Below are 26,965 nucleotides of genomic sequence, written 5' to 3' on the forward strand. Positions count from 1 at the left end.
GGACTTCACCCGATGCGTTTGGCGGCCCGGAGACGTAGGAAGTCAAGGTGAGGTCGGCGGCTAGCGCGGCTAGCGCTCCAACAAAGTCCTCCTGGTTGTGTTGCTGTAGTCCGCTGCTAATACACCGATCCCACCTACAACTGTCTTCTTTGCAGCCTTCATTGTTCATTAAACAAATTGCAAAAGATGTCCAGAATACTGTGGAATTATGAAATGAAAACAGAGCTTTTTGTATAGGATTCTACGGGTACCATAACTTCCGTTACTCTGACTTCGTCACGCGCATACGTCATCATACCGCGACGTTTCAGCCGGATATTTCCCGGGAAGTTTTAAAAGTCACTTTATAAGTTAACCCGGCCGTATTGGCATGTGTTGCAATGTTAAGATTTCATCATTGATATATAAACTATCAGACTGCGTGGTCGGTAGTAGTGGGTTTCAGTAGGCCTTTAAACCATGGACATGTAACTACACGGTTAATGCTTTCCAGCTTGGCGAAGATTAACAATGCTGTTGCTAACGACGCCATTGAAGCTAACTTAGCAACGGGACCTCACAGAGCTATGATAAAAACATTAGCGCTCCATCTACGCCAGCCAGCCCTCATCTGCTCATCAACACCCGTGCTCACCTGCGTTCCAGCGATCGACGGAAGGACGAAGGACTTCACCCGATCATTCGTGCGGTCTACGGCTAGCGTCGGCTAGCGCGTCTGCTATCCAAGTCAAAGTCCTCCGGTTGTGTTGCTACAGCCAGCCGCTAATACACCGATCCCACCTACAGCTTTCTTCTTTGCAGTCTCCATTGTTCATTAAACAAATTGCAAAAGATTCACCAACACAGATGTCCAGAATACTGTGGAATTTTGAGATGAAAACAGAACTTTTTTGTATTGGATTCAAAGGTGTACCAATACTTCCGTTTAACTAGTGACGTCACTTGCATACGTCATCATACAAAGACGTTTTCAACCGGAAGTTTAGCGGGAAATTTAAAATTGCACTTTATAAGTTAACCCGGCCGTATTGGCATGTGTTGCAATGTTAAGATTTCATCATTGATATATAAACTATCAGACTGCGTGGTCGGTAGTAGTGGGTTTCAGTAGGCCTTTAAAGTGGTTGTGTCTTGGAAAGTATGCCAGTGTTGTTAACCACCTACTCAGTGGAAACATGCACTTTTAAAATTAAATTTTAAATTATTTGTTTAAATTATTATTTTTAAAATGTCCATCTTGATTGTGTATGTTGACAATTCAGTTCATTGGTGCATGTATGAGGAGTTAAATGTTTTCAAATGCCAAACTTTCACATTTCCCTTCTTACAGACCAAATAAATGTTTTTTGACAGACAAACCCCCACAACTGGCCAGAATAGATGTGTACAGTAGTATATTAAAGTAGTATTACCTCCCCTATCACATTTTGATTGGTATATTTTCTGAAAATGTTAGAGTGGAGGGAGATGTTGTCAGCGCTGCCTGCAGGAGTAAAGGTCACCACCTCTGTCCATGGTGCTGAGAACAGAGCACCATCAGACGGGGGCGTGGCAGTGCTGACGGCGAGACACAGCTGGCAGTTGATTAGATTTCACAGGTGGTACGTGTTAATCCAATCATCTGTTGTTTTTAACAGTAAGCGGCCGGGAGCAGGAGGAGAGAGAGGATACGGACGTGACTGAAAGGTCACGTTCTACTGGAGAGAAAAACTTGTGTTGAAACAATATCATTAAAACCTTGTTAAAACGGCACGCTTGGCTCCTGTGAAGTGTCTGTCAGTGGGACTGCTAGGAAGCGACTTCCACAGTTAGTTTGATAACATATCGGATATCTATGGTGGCTTTTTAAATTGAAGGTTTCACTGTATTTAAATGTAATATCACAAAGCTCTGGCATGACATGAAGGGTTATATCCATCCATCCTCTATGGCTTGTCAGTCTCGGGGTCGCGGGCGGTCCTGGAGCCTATCCCAGCTGCACTTGGGGTACACCCTGGACAAGTCGCCATCTCATCCCAGGGCCAACACAGATAGACAGACAACATTCACACTCACATTCACACACTAGGGCCAATTTAGTGTTGCCAATCAACCTATCCCCAGGTGCATGTCTTTGGGGGTGGGAGGAAGCAGGAGTACCCGGAGGGAACCCACACAGTCACGGGGAGGACATGCAAACTCCACACAGAAAGACCCCGAGCCCGGGGAATGAACCCAGGACCTTCGTATTGTGAGGCACACGCACTAACCCCTGTTCCACCGCGCTGCCCATGAATGGTTATAATTGAACAAAAATATGAGAACTCACTTCACACATCTGGCAGTGGTTTCATGGGCTGGAGGCAGGAACTCGGAGAAGTCACTGTAGGAGTCAGACTTGCGGGAAAAACATCCGAGTCTGGTCTTCATGGCAGTGATCCTGCAGAATACATACAAAACAAATGTTTACATTTGAAGGATTATCTCATTTTACTGTGCAATAGGTTTGTCCCGATACCAATATTTTGGTACATGTACCAAAATGTATTTCGATACGTATCTAAATAAAGGGGACCACAAAAAATTGGTTGTATTTTAAGAACAAGTTTGTCCTTAAATAAAATAGTGAACATACAAGACAACTTGTCTTTTAGTAGTAAGCAAACAAAAGCTCCTAATTTAGCTGCTGGCATATGCAGTAACATATTGTGTCATTTATCATTCTATTATTTTGTCAACATTATAAAGGACAAGCTGTAAAAATGTTTTATTAATCCACTTGTTCATTTACTGTTAATACCTGGTTATTTTCTCTTTTAACATGTTCTATCTACACTTCTGTTAAAATGTAATAATCACTTATTCTTCTGTTGTTTGATACTTTACATTAGTTTTGGATAGAGATGTCCGATAATATCGGACTGCCGATATTATCGGCCGATAAATGTTTTAAAATGTAATATCAGAAATTATCGGTATCGGTTTCAAAAAGTAAAATGTATGACTGTTTTGAAACGCCGCTGTACGGAGTGGTACACGGACGTAGGGAGAAGTACAGAGCAGTTGCGTCTCCCAGTCATACTTGTCAACCCTCCCAATTTTCCCGGGAGACTCCCGAATTTCAGTGCCCCTCCCGAAAATCTCCCGGGGCAACCATTCTCCCAAATTTCTCCCGATTTCCACTCAGACAACAATATTGGGGGTGTGCCTTAAAGGCACTGCCTTTGTGTGCCGGCCCAATCACATAATATCTACGGCTTTTCACACACACAAGCGATTGCAAGGCATACTTGGTCAATAGCCATAAAGGTCACACTGAGGGTTGCATATAAACAACTTTAACACTGTTACAAATAAGCGCCACACTGTGAACCCACACCAAAGAAGAATGACAAACACATTTCGGGAGAACATCCGCACCGTAACACAACATAAACACAACAGAACAAATACCCAGAATCCCTTGCAGCACTAACTCTTCCGGGACGCTACAATATACACCCCCTCCCACCTCAACTCCCCCCCATTCACCTCCTCACCCACCTCAACCTCCTCCTGCTTTCTCAGGGAGAGCATGTCCCAAATTCCAAGCTGCTGTTTTGAGGCATGTTAAAAAAAATAATGCACTTTGTGACTTCAATAATAAATATGGCAGTGCCATGTTGGCATTTTTTTCCATAACTTGAGTTGATTTATTTTGGAAAACCTTGTTACATTGTTTAATGCATCCAGCGGGGCATCACAACAAAATTAGGCATAAAAATGTGTTAATTCCACGACTGTATCTATCGGTATCGGTTGATATCGGAATCTGTAATTAAGGTTGGACAATATCAGAATATCGAATATCGGCAAAAAAGCCATTATCGGACATCTTTAGTTTTGGATGATACCACACATTTAGGTGTCGATCCGATACCAAGTAGTTACAGGATCATACATTGGTCATATTCAAAGTCCTCATGTGTCCAGGGACATATTTCCTGGGTTTACAAACATTTTTTATTTATTAGCACCGCGATACTACACTAGTACTGGTATACCATACAACCCTACTGTGCAATATCACCAATGACCCACACTGTACAATACCTTTTTTTTAATATTGTTTTTTTATTTAATTTTTCATACAAGATAAACTTCTACTTTTTCATTGTTTATTTGTTTAGCTGTAAATAGTCTATAGCAGTAATTGTCAACCGTACCACAGCTCCTTCTAGTGGTACGCCAAAGAATCACTTAGTTAAATCTAATATTAAATATTCAAACACAATGTTACTGTTCAAACTGTGTGTAATGTTACAGTAGCCAAAATATTAAATATACTTGTTAAATAAAACCTCTGCATTGTTTTTAATGAATACATAGGCCTATTACGCTACAGTATTTTAATACAGTAGCATATATATAAATGGGGCGGTATAACTCAGTTGGTAGAGTGGCAACTTGAGGGTTCCAGGTTCGATACCCGCTTCCGCCATCCTAGTCACTGCCGTTGTGTCGTTGGGCAAGACACTTTACCCACCGGCTCCCAGTGCCACCCACACTGGTTTAAGTGTAACTTAGATATTGGGTTTCAATATGTAAAAGTGCTTTGAGTCACTAGAGAAAAGCGCTATATAAAATATAATTCACTTGACTAATTCACTAATAGTGGTCATTAAGTGGTACATGGGGAGCCAAGTGTTTTCTGAGGTCTGTGGGTACGTTTGCACTGGAAAATGTGTAAAAAAAAAAATGAAATAAAAGTTGCAAAAAAGTTGCAGATGAATGCATCAGTGTTGTATTTCTGCAAGTAGACATAATATGTAACTGTGACATGCGGGTGTGTATAGTGGCGATGAAAGGTAATAATTCTAAGTATGCAAACCAGGATATGATGCTAAATTTAGTATGTGTTAAAACTTTTGCTGTCAAATCAAAAATGTTTTAAACCAGATTAATCACACTTTTGGATTGTGGTATTAATCATGATTAATCAAAGTAAATTACTTATTTACAAAACCCAAAACGAGTGAAGTTGGCAGGTCTGAAACATCATCAAAAGGGTCAGAGAATCTGGAGAAATCACTGCACGTAAGCGGCAAGACCTTGACTTTTGATCCCTCAGGCGGTACTGCATCAAAAAGCGACATCAGTGTGTAAAGGATATCACCACATGGGCTCAGGAACACTTAAACAATCCAATGTCAGTAACTACAGTTTGTCGCTACATCTGTAAGTGCAAGTTAAAACTCTACTATGCAAAGCGAAAGCCATTTATTAACAACACCCAGAAACGCCGCCGGCGTCGCTGGGCCCAAGCTCATCTAAGATGGACTGATGCAAAGTACAAAAATGACGAGTCCACATTTCAAATTGGTTTTGGAAACTGTGGACGTTGTGTCCTCCAGAACAAAGAAGAAAAGAACCATCCGGATTGTTATAGGCGAAACGTTCAAAAGCCAGCATCTGTGATGGTATGGGGGTGTATTAGTGCGCAAGGCATGTGTAACTTACACATCTGTGAAGGCACCATTAATGCTGAAAGGTACATACAGGTTTTGGAGCAACATATGTTGCCATTCAAGCAATGTTACCATGGACGCCCCTGCTTATTTCAGCAAGACATTGCCAAGCCACGTGTTACAACAGCGTGGCTTCACAGTAAACGAGTGCAGGTACTAAACTGGCCTGCCTGTAGTCCAGACCTGTCTCCCATTGAAAATGTGTGGCGCATTATGAAGCCTAAAATAGCACAACGGAGACCTCGGACTGTTGAACAACTAAAGCTGTACATCAAGCAAGAATGGGAAAGAATTCCACCTGAAAAGCTTCAAAAATTGGTCTCCTCAGTTCCTAAACATTTACTGAGTGTTGTTAAAAGGAAAGGCCATGTAACACAGTGGTAAAAATGCCCGTGTGCCAACTTTTAATGATTATTTACAAAAAGAAAATTAAGTTTGTCAGTGTGAACATTAAATATCGTGTCTTTGCAGTCTATTCAATTGAATATAAGTTGAAAAGGATTTGCAAATCATTGTAATCTGTTTTTATTTACGAATTACACAACGTGCCAACTTCACTGGTTTTGGGTTTTGTGCAAATTGCAAGTTGCAATTGCAAGAAATAACATTTATATAACACAACCTTACACTTTGGATGCATTCTGTTTCGGGATGGCGAAGTGATGGCCTGCATGCTATTTTAAGGCACTTTCAACAAATCGAGGAAAATGGGTCAGAGCGTAAACATTCTGTGCCAGCGGATTGTCTCTGCTGCACTTCGGCAGCGTGGTGCACCCCGCAAATAGCCCTGTTACATATTGAATGCTACACTTAGAACTGGTGCACCGGGGGGAGTGCAGATGTGCGTGTAATCTGTGAGTCATAATCTCAAAGTGAACTTCATTTACTAATGACTTGTTATTTTTAGCCCGGATTTGAGATGTGTGCACATTAGATGGATGGCAATGACACATTTGATGTTTTCCATTACAAAAGCCTAAAAGAGAATAATGCATTTAATTCAGATTACATTCATCTTCTCAATGCATCAGTGTTTTATTTCTGCAAGTATGTGACTCTGATATTTGGGTGGCATGACCCATTTACTTGCTGCCTTCTTACTATTATTCTATATTCTGTGACAAATACCCTTCAAAACATGCAAGTATGGCAATCTACAGAGTTTTTACATGTTAGGGCTTTGCTTGTCTTTTTCTCTGCACTGCAAAAAGTCAGTGTTCAAAAACAAGAAAAAAATAATAATAATTAGGGGTATTTTACTTGAACTAAGCAAAATTATCTGCCAATAGAACAAGAAAATTCGGCTTGTCAAGACATTCCAAAACAAGTAAAATTAGCAAACCTCAATGAACCCCAAAATACATTTGGGTGGCATGACCCACTTACTTGCTGCCTTCTTACTATTATTCTATATTCTGTGACAAAGGCCCTTCAAAACATGCAAGTATGGCAATCTACAGAGTGTTTACATGTTAGGGCTTTGCTTGTCTTTTTCTCAGCTCTGCAAAAAGTCAGTGTTCAAAAACAAGAAAAAAAAATACAAAAATTAAGGGTATTTTATTTGAACTAAGCAAAATTATCTGCCAATACAACAAAAAAATTCGGCCTGTCAAGACTTTCCAAAACAAGTAAAATTAGCAAACCTCAATGAACCCAAAAATACATTTGGGTGGCATGACCCACTTACTTGCTGCCTTCTTACTATTATTCTATATTCTGTGACAAAGGCCCTTCAAAACATGCAAGTATGGCAATCTACAGAGTTTTTACATGTTAGGGCTTTGCTTGTCTTTTTCTCTGCACTGCAAAAAGTCAGTGTTCAAAAACAAGAAAAAATAAATAAAAATTAGGGGTATTTTACTTGAACTAAGCAAAATTATCTGCCAATAGAACAAGAAAATCCGGCTCGTTAAGACTTTCCAAAACAGGTCAAATTAGCTAACCTCAATGAACCCAAAAATACATTTGGGTGGCATGACCCACTTACTTGTTGCCTTCTTACTATTATTCTATATTCTGTGTAAGTATGTCAATCTACAGAGCTTTTACGTGTTAGGGCTTTGCTTGCCTTTTTCTCTGCACTGCAAAAAGTCAGTGTTCAAAAACAAGAAAAAAACCCACAAAAATTAGGGGTATTTTATTTGAACTAAGCAAAATTATCTGCCAATAGAACAGGAAAATCCAGCTTGTCAAGACTTTCCAAAACAAGTAAAATTAGCAAACCTCAATGAACCCCAAAATACATTTGGGTGGCATGACCCACTTACTTGCTGCCTTCTTACTATTATTCTATATTCTGTGACAAATGCCCTTCAAAACATGCAAGTATGGCAATCTACAGAGTTTTTATGTGTTAGGGCTTTGCTTATCTTTTTCTCTGCACTGCAAAAAGTCAGTGTTCAAAAACAAGAAAAAATAAAAATAAAAATCAGGGGTAATTTATTTGAACTAAGCAAAATTATCTGCCAATAGAACAAGAAAATTCGGCTAATTGTCAAGACTTTCCAAAACAAGTAAAATTAAAGGCCTACTGAAATGAATTTTTTTAATTTAAACGGGGATAGCAGATCTATTTTATGTGTCATACTTGATCATTTCGCGATATTGCCATATTTTTGCTGAAAGGATTTAGTAGAGAGCAACGACGATAAAGATCGCAACTTTTGGTATCTGACCAAAAAAAGTCTTGCCCCTACCGAAAGTAGCGTGACGTAGTCAGTTGAACATTTCCGCAAAGTTCCCTATTGTTTACAGTGATGGCGGCCAGAAGTGAGAGCGATTCGGACCGAGAAAGCGACGATTTCCCCATTAATTTGAGCGAGGATGAAAGATTTGTGGATGAGTAAAGTGCAAGTGAAGGACTAGTGGGGAGTTGAAGCTATTCAGATAGGGAAGATGCTGTGAGAGGCGGGTGGGACCTGATATTCAGCTGGGAATGACTACAACAGTAAATAAACACAAGACATATATATACTCTATTAGCCACAACACAACCAGGCTTATATTTAATATGTCACAAATTAATCCCGCATAACAAACACCTAGGTGTTTGTTATGCTAGCTCCTAGCTCCCGTCCATATAACCCGCCAATACAATTCAGACACCTGCACAACACACACAATCACTCAGCCCAAAGGACCGTTCACCTAACCCAAGGTTCATAAAGTTTATGTATTTAACCAAAGTTAGGTACGTGACACGCACGTACGGGCAAGCGATCAAATGTTTGGAAGCGCAGCTGCGTACTCACGGTAGCACGTCTGCGTCTGTGTATCCAAATCAAAGTAATCCTGGTAAGAGTCTGTGTTGTCCCAGTTCTCTACAGGCGTCTGTGTATCGAAGTCAAAGTCCTCCTGGTAAGAGTCTCTTTTGTCCGAGTTCTTCGATCTTGACTGCATCTTTCGGGAATGTAAACAATGAAACACCGACTGTGTTGTGTTGCTGACTTCCCTCGCAAAATACTCCGCTTCGCACCGACAACTTTCTTCTTTGCTTGCTCAGCTTCTTTCTCCATAATGCAATGAACAAATTGCAACAGATTCACCAACACAGATGTCCAGAATACTGTGGAATTATGAAATGAAAACAGAGCTACTATGTATTGGCTTCAATGGGCTACCGATACTCCTGTTTCACTGGCTACGTCACGCGCATAACAAGGCGTTTTCAACCGGAAGTTTAGCGGGAAATTTAAAATTGCACTTTATAAGTTAACCCGGCCGTATTGGCATGTGTTGCAATGTTAAGATCTCATCATTGATATATAAACTATCAGACTGCGTGGTCGATAGTAGTGGGTTTCAGTAGGCCTTTAACTAACCTCAATTAACCCCAAAAATACCTTAAAATAGGTATATTCTCACTAATAACAAGTGCACTTTTCTTGGTGGAAAAAAAAAGAGACCTTTTTGCTCAATATGTTGAAAAAAATATTCTTAAATTAAGTAAATGCTAGTGCCATTATCTTGACGTATTGATATGCGCTCGGCATCATAATTTTTTTTTTCATGCTTGAAGTAAGTAATTATTACTTTAAAAAAAAGTAGTTTTATACTTGTGAGTGTTGATGACACAGCTTTGCAACAGTTGATATTCTAGTTTCAAGCATGTTTTACTCAATATAGGTCATCAAATCTCGGCAACAAGCTGTAATATCTTACTGAGATCATTTAGGACCAAAACACTTAAAACAAGTAAAACATTCTAACATAAAATCTGCTTAGTGAGAAGAAAATAAGCATATATCACCCTTATTTGAGATATTTAATCTTACTTAGATTTCAGTTTTTGCATTGTGCTTACTCAACCTTTTCTCCGCCTTGCTCTCCCTCTCTTCTCCCTTTTTTTCTTGTGATGAATCGGTATCTCAGCTGGCAGCGTGGCACAGACACGTGCTGCTGCTGAGCTATTTATAAAAAAAGTCCTAACAAATCCGTGTAGTCAGGAGGAAGCAGTGCATGTTCTATTCAGTCATGCAGCAAAGGCTGGCTCCTGGAGGGAAGAAGCTAAAAACAGCAACAGCCAGCAAGCGTCTCACACACACAGAGACATGCCGCTTGTATTTTAGAGAAGGAGAAACGTTGGTTTGTCCTACTTCATGGGTTGGTAGGTTCTTGTATAAGAATGTGGGTCTGGCGCAATGCAGGTTTTTGGATGATGAGCACGTCTTGACATTGAGGTGGTTTTAGTTCCGAGGAAAAATAACAAAAAACGTGATGCATTTTTTTCTTGAATATTGCCTATTTTAGAGCTGGCAGTTTGTCACATGTTGTATGTTTTTCACAGGCACAGTTCTCTGTTGTCTTGGATGTGTGTGTTTGTCCTGAGGTAGGACACACAATTGCTCACAGGATTTTATATATATATATATATGTACAGTACAAGCCAAAAGTTTGGACACACCTTCTCATTCAATGCATTTTCGTTATTTTCATGACTATTTACATTGTAGATTGTCACTGAAGGCATCAAAACTATGAATGAACACATGTGGAGTTATGTACTTAACACAAAAAAGTGAAATAACTGAAAATGTGTTTTCTATTCTGGTTTTCTTCAAAATAGCCACCCATTGCGCTGATTACCGCTTTGCACACGCTTGGCATTCTCTCGAGGAGCTTCAAGAGGTAGTCACCTGAAATGGTTTTCACTTACCAGGTGTCATAGTTTTGATGTCTTCAGTGACAATCTACAAGGTAAATAGTCATGAAAATAAAGAAAATGCATTAAAATGAGGTGTGTCCAAACTTTTGGCCTGTACTGTGTAATATACACTACCGTTCAAAAGTTTGGGGTCACCCAAACAATTTTGTGGAATAGCATTCATTTCTAAGAACAAGAATAGACTGTCGAGTTTCAGATGAAAGTTCTCTTTTTCTGGCCATTTTGAGCGTTTAATTGGCCCCACAGATGTGATGCTCCAGAAACTCAATCTGCTCAAAGGAAGGTCAGTTTTGTAGCTTCTGTAACGAGCTAAACTGTTTTCAGATGTGTGACCATGATTAAACAAGGGTTTTCTAATCATCAATTAGCCTTCTGAGCCAATGAGCAAACACATTGTACCATTAGAACACTGGAGTGATAGTTGCTGGAAATGGGCCTCTATACACCTATGTAGATATTGCACCAAAAACCAGACATTTGCAGCTAGAATAGTCATTTACCACATTAGCAATGTATAGAGTGTATTTCTTTAAAGTTAAGACTAGTTTAAAGTTATCTTCTTTGAAAAGTACAGTGCTTTTCCTTCAAAAATAAGGACATTTCAATGTGACCCCAAACTTTTGAATGGTAGTGTACGTTAGGTCAGGAAAAAACAGGCTATTTCATCCCTACAAGCCTGTTTCGCAGGTTTTCCTGCTCTTTCAAATCCCCTGACGTAGGGATGAAATGGCCTCTGTGTTATTTCCTGACCTAACGTGTGTATATATATATATATATATATATATATATATATATATATATATATATATATATATATATATATATATATATATATATGTATACAGACACTTGTAAAGAACATAATGTCATGGCTGTCTTGAGTTTCCAATAATTTCTACAACTCTTATCATTCATGAAGTTTGGTTCTTTATGAATTTATTATGGGTCTACTAAAAATGTGAGCAAATCTGCTGGGTCAAAAGTATACGTACAGCAATGTTAATATTTGGTTACATGTCCCTTGGCAAGTTTCACTACAATAAGGCACTTTTGGTAGCCATCCACAAGCTTCTGGTTGAATTTTTGACCACTCCTCTTGACAAAATTGGTGCAGGTCAGCTAAAATTGTTGGCTTTCTGACATGGACTTGTTTCTTCAGCATTGTCCACATGTTCTCAATGGGGTTTAAGTCAGGACTTTGGGAAGGGCATTCTAAAATCTTAGTCCTAGCCTGATTTAGCCATTCCTTTACCACTTTTGACGTGCGTTTGGGGTCATTGGCCTGTTGAAACACACAACTGTGCCCAAGACCCAACCTCCGGGCTGATGATTTTAGGTTGTCCTGAAGAATTTGGAGGTAATCCTTCTTTTTTATTGTCCCATGTACTCTCTGTAAAGCACCAGTTCCATTGGCAGCAAATCAGGCCCAGAGCATAATACTACCACCACCATGCTTGACGGTAGGCTTGATGTTCCTGGGATTAAAGGCCTCACCTTTTCTCCTCCAAACATATTGCTGGGTATTGTGGCCAAACAGCTCAATTTTTGTTTCATCTGACCAGCAAACTTTAGACGATCTTTAAGGTGTCGCTCCTGGAACAAGGGCTTCCTTCTTGCATGGTAGCCTCTCATTCCATGTCGATGCAAAACACGCTTGACTGTGGACACTGACACCTGTGTTCCAGCAGCTTCTAATTCATTACAGACCTGCTTTTTGGTGGTTCTCATTTGACTCTTAATCACCCTGACCAATTTTCCCTCAGCGGCAGGTGATAGCTTGCGTTTTCTTCCTGATTGTGGCAGTGACAAAACTGTGCCATGCACTTTATACTTACAAACAACTGTCTGCACAGTTGCTCTTGGGACCTTAAGCTGCTTTGCAATGGCTCGAAGTGACTTTCTTGACTTGTTTCAAGTCAATGATTAGTTTTTTCAGATCTGTGCTGATTTCCTTTGACTTTCCCATTGTTGCTTTTGTAACCGAGTCTAACGACTGCATCACATGAGCCCTATTTAAATGGGCTCAGAGAAGTCAACAGGTGTCGTCAATCATAATCACTCACTTGAAGTTAAGAGGCCACTCCATGAAGCTAATTTGATTTGATTGTAACTTTTCTACATCACCAACATTGATAATGTATGTTGCTGTATGTATACTTTTGACTCAGCATATTTGATCACACTTTCAGTAGACCCATAATAAATTCATAAAAGAACCAAACTTCATGAATATTTTTTGTGACAAACAAGTATGTGCTCCAATCACTCTATCTTAAAAAAAATAAGAGTTGTAGAAATTATTGGAAACTCAAGACAGCCATGACATTATGTTCTTTACAAGTGTATGTCAACTTTTGACCACAACTGTATATATACATATTATCCTATCCTTTACTATTCTTTCTCCCATTCTCATTGCTAGTGTTTCGTTTGCCAATTCAGTCAAGATTAGGCAATTTGTCATAATTTCCCCTAATTACATATTAGTCTGACAACATTTTTTAGATCCATCCATTTTCCACCGCTTATCCCTCTCGGGGTTGCTGGGGTGGGTGTGTGGTGTGTGTCTGTGTGTGGGGAGGGGGTCTGAGGCCTATCCCAGCTGTATTCGGACGGAAAGTAATCTCCAAAACATTTATAAATGGTTGATTTATATAGGCTAGTAAGGTAAAGTTTTGTACCGACAAGTTTCGGCTACCTTGCTTCTGCAGCCTTCATCAGAGGTGTCACTTGATGTAAGCGTGACGTCGTCTGTGACGTGTTGTATGGATTTTTCCATCCCACCACTTCAGGGTGTCCCCTGGCGCACGCCATATAACACGTCACAGATGACATCACGCTAACATCACGTGACACCTCTGATGAAGGCTGCAGAAGCAAGATAGCCGAAACTTGTCAGGTACAAAACTTTACCTTACTAGCCTATATAAATCAACCATTTATAAATACACATCAGTAGGCTAAATGAACCTCTTCAACATACTACGTATAAGCCATGGACAGTGTAGTGTCAAAGAATTCCGTTGTTTGGAACAACTGGAACACAAATTGGCCCGTTTCCGCAACCACCTGAGATTCACATTACTTTGCCGAGATGAAAGAGTTGTTCCAACAAGCTTGGGGATGAACGCGGAACGAATTGTAAGACAACAAAATACCGTCATATCAGAAAACTTGAGAAGCTAACCTCAGCGAAAAAGGAGGAGGAACGCACAGAAAAAAGAGAAAAATGGGTATGTAACCTTTCACAACGCAAATTAACAGCAACGGAAAACAAGGTACTGTCTCGCCACAACTCCAATAAACATTCCATACGAAGAATTCATCGTAGCAACAGAGATAGCATGTCATAAATTAACAAATCAAGGCGACAAAGTGGGTTTGCGCAACGAGGTAGCAGGGATACTGAAGACTGCCAAAATAACACAAAAACACCAGTAGGGAACAATGGAAAGCTATACAGTCAATAGCCAAAGACAAAACAATCAAAGTACTACCTGCAGATAAAGGAAGGACAACAGTCATTATGGACACAAAACAATATGAAAGCCAAATGATAGCTATGCTGGAGGATAAAGACACATATGAAGTTCTAAAAAAGGACCCGACAGGGGGTAGGGTGGGGCGCCCCCCGTCGTCTGGATGTCTACCAAACGGCCGGGGGCGACCCTGAAGGACTGTGTCCCAGGTGTGGGATAGTTAGTAGGCTCCTTCATCTCTGTTGACAGTCTTTGGGGCCCACTTCCTGATTTCAACCGCCTCTTTGATCCACCGATGGAATTTGTTGCTTTCCATTCTAATGACCTTGGCTGCCTCCCAGTTCATTAGATGGTTTTCCCTCTTGCAGTGGTCTGAAACGGCTGATTTTAGAATGTCCTGCGTTGCTTTCATTCTCGTTGCACGGGTGAGCGTTCTGGATGTTTCCTTTTCACATTCTTTCTGGTGTTCCTTTTTTCTTGTGCTGAACTGTCGACCTGTCTCTCCTATGTATGTTTGATTGCATGTTAGGCAAGGGATCTCATATATAACACTTTTTCTCAGGGGGGGATCAGGGGCCGTACTTATCAAGCTTCTCAGAATTACTCCTAAGAAGTCTGCTAAGAGTTGACTTAAGAGTAAATAAATTCTTCGCTGAAAGCTGCACTTAAAAGTTAGTTATCAAGCGTCTTACTCACACTTTCAGCGAAGTGTAGGACTGAATCTTAAGTGTCACACTCAGAGCTGAATTACGACATTACTATGTGCCGTAAATGGAATTTTAGGTGATGTCATTTCTGTGTCCATAGAAATGACCAATCACGAAAGGGAATCCGTTGTCTAAGAATAAAGAAATATCTTGGAAATATTTAGGTGGACAATGGGAGTGTATATTTTGACAATAAACAACAAAATAATACAAAACAAACTAGTCCCCGCCGGCACTCACGCTACCGCTCCCTCTCTTCTGTCGCCCACACACTCACTGACGTCACTCACCTCACGGCCACACACATACGCTACTGTCATAACATTTTCTTTCCAATTCATTAATTAGGCAACTAATTTGAAACTGGTGTGGGTGGCTCTATATATACTAGCCCACTGCAGCCACATGCAGAAATCAACATGGAATCGAAAAGTATAAAATCTGTGACAAAAATAATACCCGCTCTGTCTAAACGATACCGTTTGATCAGCTGCTCGTCATCAAACAAATCCAGAACATCGTTCCGCTCCCTGAATGTTCGCGCACGTCTCTCTCGCTTCAGTGCCATCCCCTGCTGGCAACTCCTAACCACTTAAGACACCTCTGAAGGTCTCTTAAATATCGTGGAGAGTAGGAGTGATTCTTAGACTTAAGAACGTTGATAAAAAGCTTTTATTCTTAAGTTTGAGAGTAGGACTAAATTTCGCAAATTCTCAGGACTTAAGTGTAAAATGGCACTCTAAGAAGCTTGATAAGTACGGCCCCAGATCCTTAGGGTGTTCTAGGATTTGGTGAAGCTTGATGTGTGGCTTCACTGATGTGCTGATGCAATGTTTCCTTATCGCTCGCTGTATGCGTTCTGTGACGCCCTTGATGTGTGGGAGGGTGACCATGCCCAGGTTCTCAGGCCTAGAACCTTTCTTCTTTTTTTCCTCGTAGTTGTTCCTCTGGACCTCTCGTTTGCCTTTGTTTATGGCCCAGTTTGGGTAGTTGCAGGCTTTGAGCGCCTGTCTTATGTGGTTCTCATCCTTTTCTCTGCCATGGTTGTCTGTGATCACTTTGGTGCGATCATATAGGGTGCGGACTACTGACAGTTTGTGTGCTGTGGGGTGCTCTGATGTCCATAGTAAGTATTGATCCGTGTGTGTGGGTTTTCTGTATATTGTTATCTTGATGCTTCCATCCTCAATGTGGTGCATTTTCATGTCCAGTAATGCGATAGATCTGTGCTCTTCCTCCTCATGAGTGAACTTTATGCTTCCCGTCTCGTCTATGGTGTTTAAGTGGTCTGTGAGTCTTTGTGTGTGGCCGGTCTTAATCTTCTCCAGGATGTCGTCCACATAGCGCCTCCAGAGGGACAGCCTACATCCTTCAGGAACGATGGCTTTGGCCTCCAAGTCCTCCATGAAGAAACCACTCATGATGGCTGAGAGGGGGTCCCCCATGGCAAAACCCTCCTTCTGTCTGCATATGGTCCCTCTGAACAGGAAATATGTAGACTTGGCTACGAATGATAACAACTGGACTGTGTTTTCAACTGTTAGTTTTGTTCGTTTCCGGAGTGTTGAGTCTGCTTGCAGGCGGTTCTGTACTATGTTTATTGTGACGTCCACTGGTGTTTTTGTGAAAAGGGAGACTATGTCGTGTGATACTTTTACAGGGCTTAATTCTTGTGCCAGCTACTTTGAGTTTTTGCAGTGTTGCTTTGTCTGGCTTAGGAGAGGTTTTATTATCTCAACTATGGCTTTCGAAAGGTTGTATGTGACTGAGCCTATACTGTCAACCATTGGGCGGAGTGGAACGTCTTTTTTTATGTATTTTAGGGGTGCCGTATAGTCTGGGGGTGATGCTGGCTGTTGGTACTAAAAAACTGTAGTTGTCCTTGTCTATTTTTCCCTCGTCCACTAATGGTTTTAGTAGTCTTCAGTTTTTTATTTGTGTCTTCTGTTGGGTCCTTTTTTAGAACTTCATATGTGTCTTTATCCTCCAGCATAGCTATCATTTGGCTTTTATATTGTTTTGTGTCCATAATGATTGTTGTCCTTCCTTTATCTGCAGGTAGTACTTTGATTGTTTTGTCTTTGGCCATTCTTCCCTACTGGTGTTTTTGTGTTATTTTGGCAGTCTTCAGTATCCCTGCTACCTCGTAGCGCAAACCCGCTTTGTCGCCTTGATTTGTTAATTTATGACATGCTATCTCTGTTGCTACGATGAATTCTTCGTATGGAAAGTTTATTGGGGTTGTGGCAAAGTTAAGACCGCGGTTAGCTTCTCAAGTTTTCTGATATGACGGTATGATGATTTTGTTGTCTTGAATTCCTTCTCGTGCTCGCGTTGTAGATGTTCATTCATTATCCGTTCGGTTTTTGTGTCCATTGGGAAACGTTTAAATTCACTCCTTTTCTCGGTTAACTGCTCTTCTACGTTGTTGATCTTGTTCACCGTGCATCATATTCTTTCTCTCACCAAGGCATTTCCATCACAGATGCTGGCTTTTGAACGTTGCGCCTATAACACTCCGGATGGTTCTTTTCCTCTTTGGTCCGGAGGACACAATGTCCACAGTTTCCAAAAACAATTTGAAATTTGGACTGTCGACCACAGAAAACTTTTCCACTTTGCATCAGTCCATCTTAGATGAACTCGGGCCCAGCGAAGCCAGCAGCGTTTCTGGGTGTTGTTGATAAATGGCTTTGGCGCTTACAGGTGTAGCGACGAACTGTAGTTACTTACAGTGGTTTTCTGAAGTGTTTCTTAGCCCATGTGGTGATATCCTTTAGACACTGATGTCGCTTTTTGATGCAGTACTGCCTGAGGGATCGAAGGTCCGTAATACCATCGCTTACGTGCGGTGATTTCTCCAGATTCTCGGAACATTTTGACGATATTACGGACTGTAGATGGTGAAATCCCTAAATTCCTTGCAATAGCTCGTTGAGAAATGTTGTTCTTAAACTGTTGGACAGTTTGATCAGGTATTTGTTCACAAAGTGGTGACTCTCGCCCCATACTTGTTAGTGAATGACTGAGCATTTCATGGAAGCTGCTTTTATACCCAATCATGGCACCCACCTGTTCCCAATTAGCCTGTTCACCTGTGGGATGTTCCAAATAAGTGTTTGATGAGCATTCCCCAACTTTCTCAGTCTTTTTTGCCACTTATGCCAGCTTTTTTGAAGCATGTTGCAGGCATCAAATTCCAAATGAGCTTATATTTGCAAAAATAACAAAGTTTTCAAGTTCGAACATTTAGTATCTTGTCTTTGCAGTCTATTCTATTTAATATAGGTTGAAAAGGATTTGCAAATCATTGTATTCTGTTTTTATTTATTTATACTGGTTTTGGGGTTTGTATTTTCTGGTGTTATTGGAGACTGTACTTGTATTTAAACACCCACTTCTGTCGTTCTGCAATTAGTGTCTCTGAATGAGCAGTGACACAGGGTCACAGATCATTTTATTGAAAAGGAACGGAGGGTAGAATTTACGTAGAAATAAAAGGACACATTTATGATGTAGGTCGAAAATAAGCTTCCCCCTACTTAAAAACCAGGGGCCGCCACAGGAGCCAAAGTATCCCTGATTGAATCAATTACTAGCACGGGTCATTCTATACTAACAACTGTTGTTTTACTGGCAGAGGTACTTTATCGTTGTATCTCAACACTTGTTGCTTTGCACCATAATGGAGAAAAAACATTTATTTCGGGGCCTAAATAACTCATTAACATTAATTTGGATTCGGCAGCAATCTCTCAGTGCTATCTGAGTCTGTGAGCCTGCTCGGATGGAAGTCAAATCGTCTTGTCACACAGTCTGAACATTCCAGTTGTTCAATGGCCTAAGAAGCTAATGCTAATAACATTGCTAACAACAATGCAATGTGCCTTCGTAACTAAGTGTTAGTTGAGGTTTGCTGAAAACTTCATAGAAAGAAAGACGTCGCTACACACTTCCCTAATGCTTCTGGCTAACTCAGAGTATTGACCAGTTGGTGAAAGAAGACATTTCTTACAAAGACTCCCATTCATTAATTTCTCTCACTTAAAGCTGTGAAGTCAGCTGAATTGCACAACAAATGTTTCCCCAAAAAGAGGAAAGAACTTCCATTGTAGTGCATTAGAACGCATTCCCTAAAAAATACATTTGAGTTTGAGTGCAGTTCTTCTGAAAATTTAAAACACTGATATTAGAATGTATTCACACACCTGAAAAATGCACTTAATTGTCATCAGAATCACATACTGTACCAAGTCGTTGCACATCTACCGTCTTCTGGGGTGTCAAGAGATGAAAAATTAACTCTTGGCTCATTTTTATAGTTTTGATTTGGAAAATAGCCTCCAAGGGACACATTAAACCAGGGGTCGGCAACCCAAAATGTTCAAATGGACCCAAAATACCCCCAAAAATATGTCTGGAGTCTTATATAAGTTTTATAATGAAGGCAACACATGATGTAAGTGTCTATATTAGCTATAGTAGCCTACTATCAAAATGACTATGCAAATCTTCGTTGACAGAAATATTGAAATGTAATATCTATTCTACACATTTTTACAACATTAGAAACCATTAGTAAATCAGAGGCTACTCAGAAGGTGAGATAACTCCTGGAAATGACTGGCTTTTAATGGCCAAAGGTATAGATGTGTGTGTCCAAGTTAAAGGAAACGGCAGGCTGTCGTCTTCTAATGGATTTATTACAATCTTTGGCAAGCTAGGTAATGTTTGCTGTGGTCTGGAACAACATGGCAATGTTTGCTGTGGTCTGGAACAACATGGCATACAAACAACTATCAGAAATGCAGCCAATATTACATACAGATAGTGTGTCATGAGACATGCACAACATTTTATAAAGAACAAAGCAGTGCAAAAATATCTCCCAAAAAATAACAAAAGTGCAACGTGAATTAAAAGTTGTTTTTGTTTTCTTCCGTTTTCTATTGCAAAGTCGAGATGGCTTAGCTGCCCTTCGGACATTTCTGAAAACCGAGTTTAGTGATGAGAACATCGAGTTCTGGAAGACTACAAAAAATCAAGAAATCTACCAAACTTATATCAAAAGCAATTTTTATAACATTGGAAAACATTAGTAAAATGGATGCTTCTCAGAGGGTAAGATAAGCTGGGTAATGTTTGCTGTGGTCTGGAACAACATGACACACACACACACAAAACTATCAGAAATGCAGCCAAGATTACATACAGATAATGTGTCATGAGACATGCAAATATAAATTAAATACACGGAGGACATAAGTAAAGGAAATTAAATGAGCTCAAATATACCTACAAATGAGGCATAATGATGCAATATGTACATACAGCTAGCCTAAATAGCATGTTAGCATTGATTAGCTTGCAGTCATGCACAGACCAAATATGCCTGATTAGCACTCCACACAAGTCAATACCATCAACAAAGCTCACCTTTGTGCATTCACGCACAGCATAAAACGTTTGGTGGACAAAACAAGACAAAGAAGGAGTGGCATAAAACACTACTTTCTGTGGCAGCGTCGGAGAAAGTTGCCCAACTAAACAAACTACGGTGAGCTTAACGACCGTCAAAATTAGCAGGACCAAACAGAGCTTGCCAAATACTCTCATCAGTGCAGCATGTTTAATACAAACCCCGTTTCCATATGAGTTGGAAAATTGTGTTAGATGTAAATAGATATAAACGGAATACAATGATTTGCAAATCATTTTCAACCCATATTCAGTTGAATATGCTACACAGACAACATATTTGGTGTTCAAACTGATAAACATTTTTTTTTTGCAAATAATCATTAACTTTAGAATTTTATGCCAGCAACACGTGACAAAGAAGTTGGGAAAGGTGGCAATAAATACTGATAAAGTTGAGGAATGCTCATCAAACACTTATTTGGAACATCCCACAGGTGAACAGGCAAATTGGGAACAGGTGGGTGCCATGATTGGGTATAAAAGTAGATTCCATGAAATGCTCAGTCATTCACAAACAAGGATGGGGCAAGGGTCACCACTTTGTCAACAAATGCGTGAGCAAATTGTTGAACAGTTTAAGAAAAACCTTTCTCAACCAGCTATTGCAAGGAATTTAGGGATTTCACCATCTACGGTCTGTAATATCATCAAAGGGTTCAGAGAATCTGGAGAAATCACTGCACGTAAGCAGCTAAGCCTGTGACCTTCGATCCTTCAGGCTGTACTGCATCAACAAGCGACATCAGTGTGTAAAGGATATCACCACAGGGGCTCAGGAACACTTCAGAAACCCACTGTCAGTAACTACAGTTGGTCGCTACATCTGTAAGTGCAAGTTAAAACTCTCCTATGCAAGGCGAAAACCGTTTATCAACAACACCCAGAAACGCTGTCGGCTCCGCTGGGCATGAGCTCATCTAAGATGGACTGATGCAAAGTGGAAAAAAGTTCTGTGGTCTGATGAGTCCACATTTCAAATTGTTTTTAGAAACTGTGGACGTCGTGTCCTCCGGACCAAAGAGGAAAAGAACCATCTGGACTGTTATAGGCGCAAAGTTGAAAAGCCAGCATCTGTGATGGTATGGGGGTGTATTAGTGCCCAAGACATGGGTAACTTACACATCTGTGAAGGCACCATTAATGCTGAAAGGTACATACAGGTTTTGGAGCAACTTTTAAATTGTAATTTTACTGCCCTTTTTACATCATGGCCAGGGGACTACAGATGAAAACTAGCCTTCTGGCTAATTCTGGCTTTTTTAACCATGTGTAGTTATGTGTTTTATGAAATTGCATTGTCCCCTTTGAAATAAACTAAACTCATGTAATGTAAATGTAATCCAAGCAACGTTATCATGGACGCCCCTGCTTATTTCAGCAAGACAATGCCAAGCCACATGTTACAACAGTGTGGCTTAATAGTAAAAGAGTGTGGGTACTAGACTGGCCTGCCTGTTGTCCAGACCTGTCTCCCATTGGCACATTATGAAGCCTAAAATACCACAACGGAGACCCCCGGACTGTTGAACAACTTAAGCTGTACATCAAGCAAGAATGGGAAATAATTCCACCTAAAAGGCTTCAAAAATTGGTCTCCTCAGTTCCCAAATGTTTACTGAATGTTGTTAAAAGGAAAGGCCATGTATCACAGTGGTAAAAATGCCCCTGTGTCAAATTTTTTGCAATGTGTTGCTGCCACTAAATTCAAAGTTAATGATTATTTGAAAAAAAACAACAAGTTTCTCAGTTCGAACATTAAATATCTTGCCTTTGTCCATTCAATTGAATATAAGTTGAACATTATTTGCAAATCATTGTATTCTGTTTTTATTTACGAATTACACAACGTGCCAACTTCACTGGTTTTGGGTTTTGTAATTCAATTTGTGCTATTGATGTTGAAATGATAGCTTTGTATCCTTTTGGCTTAGATTTTTAAATTACGTTATATGCAAGTCCAGACAGGTGGAGTTTTCTTTTCTACTAGTATTAGTCCAATAGAAGGTGCGTTATGGCAAACACACCTAATATTTCAAACACCTTTTAATTGTTACCACACAGTGCAAGGCATTGCATAATCGGGGGCAGGCGGATGAAAAAGTCCCCAATTAATTGTTTCTGTCAGTGTTGGCTAACATGTGCAGTCAAGCGCTTCACAGCCATTATGCAATCCATTTGTACAGGATTTCATTTAATTCTATTAGTTTATTTCAGGGGTCTCGGACACGCGGGCCGCCGGCCAATTGCGGCCCGCAAGACGTTATTTTGCGGCGCCCACCTTAATATGAAAGTTTAATGTTAGTGCGGCCCGCGAGCATACTTGCCAACCCTCCAGATTTTCCCGGAAACTCCCGAATTTCAGTGCCCATCCCAAAAATCTCCCGGGGCAACCATTCTCCCGAATTTCTCCCGGACAACATTATTAAGGGCGTACCAGTGCCTCTACAACCTGTCGTCGCGTCCAATTTCTCACCATAAAAACAGCGTGCCGGCCCAGTCACATAATATATGCGGCTTCTGCAGACACACGTAAGTGAATGCAAGGCATACTTGATCAACAGCCATACAGGTCACACTGAGGGTGACCGTATAAACAACTTTAACACTGTTGCAAATATGCGCCACACTGTGAACCCACTCCAAACAAACACATTTCGGGAGAACATCTGCACTGTAACACAACATAAACACAACAGAACAAATACCCAGAATCCCTTGTAGCCCTAACTCTTCCGGGCTACAATATACACCCCCGCTACCACCAAACCCCGCCCCCAATCTCCATAGCCCGGAAGAGTTAGGGCTGCAAAGGATTCTGGGTATTTGTTCTGTCGTGTTTATGTTGTGTTACGGTGCGGATGTTCTCCCGAAATGTGTTTGTCATTCTTCAACAGAGCACGATAAAAAAATAAAATAAATAAAACATAAAAATAGGTTCACAGCAGGTGCATTGTGGGACGCTATAGCAGGATAGAGCTCACTCAGTGTTAAAAGCCATGGAACAAAAGTATGTTTTTAAGAGCGATTTAAAAACAGGAAGAGAGGTCTGTGTAACACTCAGAGGTAAGCCGTTCCAGAGCTTGGGAGCAGCAGCGGCGAAAGCTCTGTCACCTCTAAGCTTCAGCCTTGTGTCAGGGACCGTCAATAGCAGCTGATCTTAAGGATCGGGGGGGGGGCCGTAAGGCTGAAGGAGGTCGGAGAGATATGTTGGAGCGAGGTTGTTTAGACATTTAAAATCAAATAGTAGGAGTTTAAAATTGATTCGGTAACGCACAGGGAGCCAGTGAAGGGACGCTAGTATAGGGGTGATGTGCTCACGTCTGCGGGTCTGTGTTAGCAGACGAGCAGCAGAGTTCTGCACGAGCTGCAGGGGGGCGAGGGAGGCCTGGCTATTGCCTACGTACAGCGCATTGCAGTAGTCAAGACGAGTCGAGATAAAGGCGTGGATTAATTTCTCAAGATCATGTCCTGACAGAAACGGTTTCACTTTCGCTATTTGGCGTAGTTGATAAAAGCTGCTGATTTGTTTTTCAAACTTAAAATCTGAGTCAAACTTTACCCCCAGGTTTGTGACACAGTCACTAAGATACGGGGTCAGAGTGCCGAGGTCAACGTTGGGGGAGGGAGAGCGACATAACTTCTGTTTTGTCTTCATTTAGGCTCAGGAAGTTAGCTGAAAGCCAGGCTTTGATGTCGTGCAGGCAGTCAACAAGACGTTGAACCGTGGTATTTTGTGCCATTGGAAAGTAGATCTGGCAATCATCGGCATAAAAATGAAATGCAATACCGTACTTCCTGAAAACAGAACCAAGGGGGAGAAGGTAAAGCGCAAATACAATTGGGCCAAGGATTGAGCCCTGGGGGACCCCATGTGGTAGAGGAGCTGTGGAAGACATACAATTGTCTACTTTTACACAAAAACTCCTGTCGGTTAGGTACGACCGGAACCAGTTGAGGGCGGCGCCCTTAATGCCCACACAGTTCTCAAGACGAGTGATTAAGGTGGCGTGGTCGACGGTGTCGAACGCAGCAGACAGATATAAAAGCACCAGGACAACATATTTACCAGAATCTGTTGACAGGAGGATATCGTTAGAAACTTTTAAAAGCGCTGACTCTGTGCTGTGGAGGGCTTTAAAACCGGACTGGAACAGCTCAGTGATACCATTATCCTCTAAGAAGGGCAACAACTGACTGTAGACAACCTTCTCTAATATTTTGGAAATGTATATACTGTATATATATAACCTACCTGTATGTTGTTTTCTGTCTCTCTATTCAAATAAATTTACACTGTGCATTCTAGACTGTATGTCTTTGAATGGGGGTTAACTCATAGACTAAGCAGAGGACCAAACATGTCTTCATCATAAGTGTTTTTCCTGATTAAAAAAAACTCTCCATTCAAAGCCGTACATAATAATAATAATCAACCTGTAAACCATTAGTAACACCAAAGACTCACATAATATGTTAAGCTCCATGTTCCTAGCAGAATTACATAACACCGTCATTAGTAAATGATAATGAATCCTTTACCTTAATTCTGCTGAGTCTGTGCAAGAGCTGTTGAGGCGCATATCTCCCGTTTTATCAATGCCTGTCCCGGACGTGTGTTCTCATACCAAGCAGCCTATCAACAATTCTGGCTCTGTATTCGTACAACAGTGTACCGCTCGGAAGTGCTAATATTATGTGTGTCTGATTGCAGCGAGTGTGAGACACATGCAGCATGCTCGTTGGCGGGAGATGTGGACGAGAGGGGACACAGACGCTGGAGACAGAGGGGGTGGAATCAGAGACAAGGGCTTTGTTTGCACTGAACAATCTCCAAGGACGTCCTCATCACATCTTTGAAGTGGCGGAGTGGCTTTTCAACACTTTAGGCTTGATGAGATATAAACATGAATGTTGAATACAGCCAGGAATTTGCATAAGAAGGTTTATTTAGTCATCACATTTTAGTGTATCTGGGCGTAGTCTTTGTGACAATGTACAGTACCTCACAACAGTGTGTACACTTCACATTTTGCAAATACTTTATTGTATCTTTTCATGGGACAACACTGAACAAATTACACTTCGATGCAATGTTGATTAGTAAAGTTAAAGTTAAAGTACCACTGATTTTCACACACACACTAGGTGTGGCGAAATTACTCTCTGCGTTTGACCCATCCGCTTGTTCACCCCCTGGGAGGTGAGGGGAGCAGTGAGCAACAGCAGTGGCCGCGCTTGGGAATCATTTTGGTGATTTAACCCCCAATTCCAACCCTTGATGCTGAGTGCAAAGCAGGGAGGTAATGGGTCCCAGTTTTATAGTCTTTGGTATGACTCGGCCAGGGTTTGAACTCACAACCTACCGATCTTAGGGCGGACACTCTACTCAACGACAAGGCCACTGAGCAGGTGGCCTTGTGGTTAGAGTAATTAATTAGTATCTGTAATGCTTGTATAACCATGTAAATTTACTGTCCTCTAAGTACTTCAACACAAAGCCATAAATGTCTAAACCGCTGGCAACAAAAGTAAGTACCGTTTTTTCCGGACCATAGGGCGCACCGGATTATAAGGCGCACTGCCGATGAATGGTGTATTTTTGATCTGTTTTCATATATAAGGCGCACCGGATTATAGGACGCATTAAAGGAGTCATATTATTATATTTGTTTTCTAAATTGAAAACACTTCCTTGTGGTCTACATAATATGTAACAACCTGGTCCTGAACGTCGAAAAGACCAAGGAGGCACCAGTCCAGCCATGCTCCACTCTTCATCAACGGCACAGCAGTGGAGCTTGTAAGCAGCACCAAGTTCCTGACAACATGACCTGGTCCCTACACACCGGAGCTCTTGTAAAAAGAGCTCAGCAGCGCATGCACTTTTTGCACAGCTCCCTCCCCCCATTCTCACCACATTCTACAGAGGCACTATAGAGAGCCTACTGACCAACCGCATCTCTGTCTGGACTGGAGCCTGCAGTGCCTCAGACTGGAAGTCTCTGCAGAGAGTGGTGAGGACGGCGGGAAAGATCATCAGGACTCCTCTTCCTTCTATCCAGGAGATCGCAAAAAGCCGCTGCCTGACCAGGGCTCAGAAAATCTGCAGAGACTCCTCCCACCCCCACCAAGGACTGTTTTCACTGCTGGACTCTAGAAAGAGGTTCCGCAGCCTCCGTAGCAGAACCTCCAGGTTCTGTAACAGCTTCTTCCCTCAGGCCATAAAACTCTTGAACGCATCATAATAATCCCCTAAATTCCCCCCAAAAATGGATTAACTCGCTGGAATATAAAGACAATATAACATACATCCATAAACATGGATGCATATGCAAAAGTGCAATATATTTATCTGTACAGTAATCTATTTATTTATATCTGCACCTTATTGCTCTTTTATCCTGCACTTGAACGAGTTAATGCAACGAATGTTCGTTCTTATCTGTACTGTAAAGTTCAAATTTGAATGACAATAAAAGGAAGTCTAAGTCTAATGTAATGGTGGTTCTTTGGTCAAAATGTTGCATAGATTATGTTTTACAGATCATCTTCAAACCACTTTCTGACAGTCTCTTCAGGATGCGCCGTTTTGTGGGCGGTCTTATTTACGTGGCTCACCTTCGGCAGCGTCTTCTCCCCGTCATCTTT

At 41.0% G+C, this 26,965-nt stretch overlaps 1 protein-coding gene across 1 annotated transcript in view; it reads right to left on the bottom strand.

Moving 5' to 3' along the window:
- rgs8 (regulator of G protein signaling 8) overlaps nucleotides 1–25,008 on the bottom strand; it is a 40,608-nt gene extending 15,600 nt beyond the window's left edge. Inside the window, exons 1-2 of the mRNA XM_062028510.1 lie at nucleotides 24,857–25,008; nucleotides 2,309–2,419 (exon numbers count right to left, since the gene is read on the bottom strand). Of these exons, the coding sequence (XP_061884494.1) occupies nucleotides 2,309–2,419; nucleotides 24,857–24,897 (152 nt within the window). The 5' untranslated portion in view covers nucleotides 24,898–25,008. The remainder of the gene's footprint in view (nucleotides 1–2,308; nucleotides 2,420–24,856) is intronic.
- Nucleotides 25,009–26,965: the final 1,957 nt, after the last annotated feature.

The sequence above is a fragment of the Entelurus aequoreus genome, linkage group LG19 (assembly GCF_033978785.1).
Source record: "Entelurus aequoreus isolate RoL-2023_Sb linkage group LG19, RoL_Eaeq_v1.1, whole genome shotgun sequence".
Classification (NCBI taxonomy): domain Eukaryota; kingdom Metazoa; phylum Chordata; class Actinopteri; order Syngnathiformes; family Syngnathidae; genus Entelurus; species Entelurus aequoreus.